Raw genomic sequence first — 6,655 nt, 5'->3', positions numbered from 1 at the left:
CTGTGTATAATATATAGTTAATTTGACATGAGTGCATCTGCAAACACTAATGCTACACATCAAAGTTAAATGTGGAATTTGATGAGAAATTTAATCATTTCCAATTCATACACTATTGTATTCTCTTTCTCTTTTATTCACCCTTTCTCTTTTTTCCTTTTTTCAATATGAATTTAAATGGAGTTTGGTTGTTTGACACAGTGTTTGTATTCATATGAAGAATAGATACCTATGGAGAGAATATAGAAATAACATAACAACCCTTCTTATAATGGAATATTTTATGTTTGAGTGATTGAAATAACTTCACATGTAGCTGCTGTACTAGTTTTTGTTCTAATCTTCACTGCACAGTGAAAACGACAGTGAAAGTTGCACTATCCCTTTAAGAGAAAAAACCCTACTGTTGAAATGCATCAGCGTGAAAACCCCTCCCACTTCATGAGCTCCACTCTGTCCATGTGCTACCTCGTTCCCTCCTCATCACTGATTTGCAAGTGTGCAGATGGGTGTAAGCAACATGTGATACAGCGGGAGCTGATGAGCCCCGTTCAGTGAAGATTAGCAAATGAACAGGAGCAAAAGAAGCAGAGGTTTGTTTTGGATTAGAGCACAGACTTTTGTTTCTGTTCAGTGAAAGTGAAACTCTCATACAGGTCACTGCTACAGGGTGAAATGGAGCAGAAAGGAGTTCAGCTGGACTGTGGTGCTTTCTGCTGTTCAGTCTGTCTGGATGTAATGAAGGATCCGGTGACTATTCCCTGTGGACACAGCTACTGCATCAGCTGTATTAAAAGATTCTGGGATGAAGAGGATCAGAAGAAAATCCACAGCTGCCCTCAGTGTACCTTCACACCGAAGCCTGTCCTGGTGACAGTCTCAGCTGCAGCAGAAAGGACTGAGAGGCAGAGAGAGCTCCAGCTGAGTCGACAACAAATCCAGCAGAGAATCCAGGACAGAGACAAAGATGTGAAGGTGCTTCAACAGGAGGTGGAGGCCATCAATGGCTCTGCTGATAAAGCAGTGGGGGACAGTGAGAAGATCTTCACTGAGCTGATCCGTCTCATGGAGAAAAGAGGCTCTGATGTGAAGCAGCAGATCAGATCCCAGCAGAAAACTGAAGTGAGTCGAGTCAAAGAGCTTCAGGAGAAGCTGGAGCAGGAGATCACTGAGCTGAAGAGGAAAGACGCTGAGCTGATGCAGTTCTCACACACAGAGGATCACAACCAGTTTCTACACAACTACCCCTCACTGTCACGACTCAGTGAATCTACAGACTCATCCAGCATCAATATCCGTCCTCCGAGGTACTTTGAGGATGTGACAGCAGCTGTGTCACAGCTCAGAGATAAACTACAGGACATTCTGAGAGACACATGGACAAACATCTCACTGATAGAGAAGGACATGGAAGTTGTTCCATCAAATCCAAAACCAGAGCCCAAGATCAGGGCTGAATTCATAGAATATTCATGTCAAATCACACTGGATCCAAACACAGTAAACACACAGCTGTCATTATCTGAAGGAGACAGAAGAGCAACATTAATGAGAGAAGAACAGTCCTACTCTAGTCACCCAGACAGATTCATTAGATGGCGTCAGGTCCTGAGTAGAGAGAGTCTGTCTGGACGTTGTTACTGGGAGGTGGAGTGGAGAAGGAAAAGAGTCATAGTAGCAGTCACGTACGGGAATATCAGCAGGTCAGGGACCATGAATGAGTCTGTGTTTGGATTCAATGACAAATCTTGGGCTTTAGAGTGTAACAGCAGCAGTAGTTATAAATTCAGACACAACAGCATCAAAACTCCAGTCTCAGGTCCTCGGTCCTCCAGAGTAGGAGTTTACCTGGATCACAGAGCAGGTGTTCTGTCCTTCTTCAGCGTCTCTGAAACCATGACTCTCCTCCACAGAGTCCAGACCACATTCACTCAGCCTCTCTATGCTGGACTTTGGTTTAGTGGATATAATGGAGCTACTGCTGAGTTCTGTGAGCTGAAGTAGATGAAAGATATGAAAGAGGAAAGCTGGGAGGAGGAAGACATACTTTTTCTTTCATTTTGGATTTTCATTTTTTTGTGCTATTCTAAACAAACCCAAATTTTCACATAAGGATGGTCTTGTGGAAGAGCTTTCAGACAATTTCTATATCTGTAAACACTTTTCAGTGACATTATAAACTATTGTAGCACATTGTATTCGAGCTCAAACAGTGACTGATGTGAAAGTGCTGACTTTCTCTGGGTTCATTTGTCCCATCCCACCTGTCTACATCATCATCAACTCTGTTAGTATCCAGATCTTTTACTTAAATAAAAGTATCAAGGAATAACTGTAAAAGAAAAAAAAAACCCATTACAAGAAGAAAATAACTGACCTTCATTCAAAATGCTACATAAAGTAAAAGTACAGAGCTACTATCAAGAAAACATACTTAAAGTATCAAAAGTACTCGTTTTGTAAAACAAAATGCCACCTGTGACTGACATGAAATAATTCATACGCTGGATGAGGTGGAGCTGATATGATCTACTTTATGGTATATACAGATTGTGTGAGTCGTGACATGATAAATGGGAGAGAAAACAAGAAAAAAGAAAGTTCTGCTTCATAGATTTGTATCCATGTTTTGTATAATTCTGTCATTTTTGCTTTTTGGATTGTTGTAGCTGTTTCGGCCTCAGACAGTTATATGAATGAGACCATGTGTGACGTTTAGAGAGGAAATGTGTCTGTGATGGAACTGCTAATGACTCATTTACATGTTCAACATGACAAGGAGCCACAACTGTGTTTTTGTTTGGAGCCATGTGCTGAAGTTTGTGAACCAGTGGGTAAATCTTTAACAATATATTGATTTTTATGAATGAATGAATGAATTTTTTTTTTCATTTAAAATCTTTATCTAAAAATTGTCCGATTACTACGGCTGTCAGATAATGTTGGTTAATTAACTATATTAATATTTGCATAGGTTAAATAACCGTCCATATCCTTTCCCATATGTAAATTTGTTCACATGACACCATTAAACCTGTAATATTATGATCAGTTTTACCATTTTCTTCCTGCATAGTGTTTAGATGCTGGTTTTGTAGGTGCTGCATGAACTTTGTAACTGACTGTGAGAATATAAATAAACACATACATGGAAACACTGAGTGCGAGAGCTTTACTCCTGTTTAGTGGCTGTATGACCAAAGTATGTTAGATAATGCTACTGCACCCCTCAAGCTTTGAATTGTTTTTTTTGATTTTCCAAACGCCGTTTGTGTTTTGAACAATAAACATATTTTTATATGTAGAGATGAAAAGGGTGAAAAAGTGTCAAGAATTTCTGAATTTGATGTTTCCCAGTAGAGTTAGGTTGACAAAACTGTTCAAATCAATATATTGACCACTATTAGCTTATAACTGATATATTGGTATTGTGTATATGTCAGCTGATATGTAACGTGATGCCACAGACATTTTAAGGCAGTTTAGATATGTTTAAGAAGAGATGTTTGATTATGTTATAAAATCTTTTGGATATTTTGAACTGTTAAGTTTAGACATGAGACAGAGGAGTCCAAGTCACAAACACATCCACAAAATGTAAAGGATAACACAGTAAAGTCCAAGACCTATTTTTATTGTCGTAAATGCTGATATTGTTATTTTTAGTCAACAAATTGACTTTAAAGTGATATGATCTAGGTCACAGTCAGATTTAAAATAACACTAACAATCACTGTCGCCAGGCCTTAGGAATCAGTAATGGGATCAAACTATACAAAACTTCAGAATATGAAGTTGAGGTTTTTTTTTTCTTCTGTAGAACTCCAATAACTTTGCTGGAAACTTTGTAAAATATGAATAATATAACCTGGCCAGCTGTTGTGAGCTGAAAGTGATAGTTAAAATAAAATAATTGCACTTTGAGCTGAGTCATAATTCTTACTGCAGGTTGTAAATGACATATAACATACCATGCCTCTAACAAACAGCTCCTGTTTTTGTAATACAGTAAAGACTGACACTTCCCTCTTTTCCAGCTTCAACACTCATCAAGCTCCACCCTGTCACATATTTATGGGTGTAGACAACATGTGGTGAACTGTAGGAGATGATAAGTCTCATTCACTGCAGCAAGTGAACAAGTGCGGACAGAGCAGAGTTTTGTTTTCCTTCACAGCACCGACATCGTTTCTGTTTAAGAGAAAGTGAAACTATTTGACAGCGACTCTCAGGAGGTGACATGGCGCAGCAAGGAAATCAGCTGGACCAAGAGAGATTCTCTTGTTCGATCTGTCTGGATCTACTGAAGGATCCGGTGACTATTCCCTGTGGACACAGCTACTGCATCAGCTGTATTAAAAGCTTCTGGGATGAAGAGGATCAGAAGAGAATCCACAGCTGCCCTCAGTGTAGGCAGACCTTCACACCGAGGCCTGTCCTGGTGAAAAGCACCATGTTAGCGGATTTAGTGGAGGAGCTGAAGAAGACTGGACTCCAAGCTGCTCCTGCTGATCACTGCTATGCTGGACCTGAAGATGTGGCCTGTGATTTCTGCACTGGGAGAAAACTGAAAGCTGTGAAATCCTGTCTGGTTTGTCTGGCCTCTTACTGTGAGAAACACCTGCAGCCTCATCATGATGTAGCTCCATTAAAGAAACACAAGCTGGTGGAGCCCTCCAAGAAGCTCCAGGAGAACATCTGCTCTCGTCATGATGAGGTGATGAAGATGTTCTGCCGCACTGATCAGCAGTGTATCTGTTATCTCTGCTCTGTGGATGAACATAAAGGCCACGACACAGTCTCAGCTGCAGCAGAAAGGACTGAGAGGCAGAGAGAGCTCCAGCTGAGTCGACAACAAATCCAGCAGAGAATCCAGGACAGAGACAAAGATGTGAAGGTGCTTCAACAGGAAGTGGAGGCCATCAATGGCTCTGCTGATAAAGCAGTGGAGGACAGTGAGAAGATCTTCACTGAGCTGATCCGTCTCATGGAGAAAAGAAGCTCTGATGTGAAGCAGCAGATCAGATCCCAGCAGAAAACTGGAGTGAGTCGAGTCAAAGAGCTTCAGGAGAAGCTGCAGCAGGAGATCACTGAGCTGAAGAGGAAAGACGCTGAGCTGATGCAGCTCTCACACACAGAGGATCACAACCAGTTTCTACACAACTACCCCTCACTGTCACGACTCAGTGAATCTACAGACTCATCCAGCATCAATATCCGTCCTCTGAGATACTTTGAGGACGTGACAGCAGCTGTGTCACAGCTCAGAGAGAAACTACAGGACATTCTGAGAGACACATGGACAAACATCTCACTGACAGTGACTGAAGTGGATGTTTTACTGTCACAATCAGAGCCCAGGACCAGAGCTGGATTCTTAAAATATTCACAGGAAATCACACTGGATCCAAACACAGCACACACAAATCTGTTATTATCTGAGGGAAACAGAAAAGCAACAGTAATGATTCAACAACAGTCTTATTCTAGTCACCCAGACAGGTTCACTTCATGTTGGCAGGTCCTGGGTAGAGAGAGTTTGACTGGACGTTGTTACTGGGAGGTGAATTGGAGAGGAAGAGTTTATGTAGCAGTTGCATACAAGAATATCAGCAGAGCAGGGAGCTCGGATGAATGTAGATTTGGACGCAATGATAAATCTTGGGTGTTAAGTTGTTATGAAGACAGTTATACATTGTGGTACAACAATATCAACACTCCAGTCTCAGGTCCTCAGTCCTCCAGAGTAGGAGTGTACCTGGATCACAGAGCAGGTGTTCTGTCCTTCTACAGCGTCTCTGAAACCATGACTCTCCTCCACAGAGTCCAGAACACATTCACTCAGCCTCTCTATGCTGGACTTTGTGTTTATGACAGAGCTGAGTTGTGTAAACTCAAATAGACAAAGGTCATTTAAGGTGCAGTTGGTTTAAATCTGTATTTCAGTTCATCAGTTTATTTTGTCTCCATCATTGTTGCTAAAAGCTCATTGCTGTCGTGTTTCTGCACTGCACAGAGATCACCTGTCAATCAAACATTATGAGTGGTACTTTGACCTCTTCTCATTTATTGTTGTGTTGATGTTTGAGTTTCTTTAGGTGGAGCTGGAGCCATGGAGGATATCACTGCTCAGGATGATTTTTCTTTCCTAAACTGACATTTCTCCACATGAAAATATAAACTTCTCTGTGCTTTGAATGTTTGATGAATATTTGTGTTGATGTATTTGTATGTTGTTGTTTCTCTTCCACTGCATGGGCCTTAACAGAGAAATCACCAGACCTTCCTTTATCACAGATATTTTTCTCACTTTGTAAAGAATTAAATTTATAATTACATTTACATTTATGTGTTTGTCAGATCGAATGTTGTTTTTGTTCAAATCAACTTACAAATAACGTCGATGAGGTTTTATAAAACTGTAATTATCATGATAATAATCACTGAGGAGATGATTCCTTATTTTTGAATCAAATACTTTCTTGTCTTCCATCTTTCCCATGTGACCTGAATGCAGCATCAGTGTTACAGGGTGTGACTCCTGTGAACAAACTGACACAGTGTGATATTACATATATTTACATGTGTCTTTACTGATGTTGTTTAAAGCTGCCAAAGGCTGAGTGAAGTTTTTACTCGTCTTCCTGCAGTGAAC

At 40.5% G+C, this 6,655-nt stretch overlaps 2 protein-coding genes across 2 annotated transcripts; both read left to right on the top strand.

The window, feature by feature from the left end:
- Positions 1 to 675: 675 nt before the first annotated feature.
- Positions 676 to 3,155, top strand: LOC111644873 (tripartite motif-containing protein 16-like). The gene has a single exon (XM_023393832.2). It carries the CDS (start codon positions 676 to 678, stop codon positions 2,002 to 2,004), a length of 1,329 nt encoding a protein of 442 aa, XP_023249600.1. The 3' UTR covers positions 2,005 to 3,155.
- Positions 3,156 to 4,220: 1,065 nt separating this feature from the next.
- Positions 4,221 to 6,338, top strand: LOC111644856 (tripartite motif-containing protein 16-like). The gene has a single exon (XM_023393814.2). It carries the CDS (start codon positions 4,241 to 4,243, stop codon positions 5,900 to 5,902), a length of 1,662 nt encoding a protein of 553 aa, XP_023249582.1. The 5' UTR covers positions 4,221 to 4,240; the 3' UTR covers positions 5,903 to 6,338.
- The last annotated feature ends 317 nt before the right edge of the window (positions 6,339 to 6,655 follow it).

This window comes from Seriola lalandi, unplaced genomic scaffold (genome assembly GCF_002814215.2).
Source record: "Seriola lalandi dorsalis isolate HSWRI2012SDOR001 ecotype SW California unplaced genomic scaffold, Sedor1 jcf7180002054944, whole genome shotgun sequence".
Classification (NCBI taxonomy): domain Eukaryota; kingdom Metazoa; phylum Chordata; class Actinopteri; order Carangiformes; family Carangidae; genus Seriola; species Seriola lalandi.
Note: the sequence above shows the minus strand (reverse complement) of the source record. Positions and strands in the feature narration are given on the sequence as shown.

Excerpts from the sequence above, each read along its gene's own strand:
- LOC111644873 (XM_023393832.2), top strand. The coding sequence starts at position 676 with ATGGAGCAGAAAGGAGTTCAGCTGGACTGTGGTGCTTTCTGCTGTTCA.
- LOC111644856 (XM_023393814.2), top strand. The coding sequence starts at position 4,241 with ATGGCGCAGCAAGGAAATCAGCTGGACCAAGAGAGATTCTCTTGTTCG.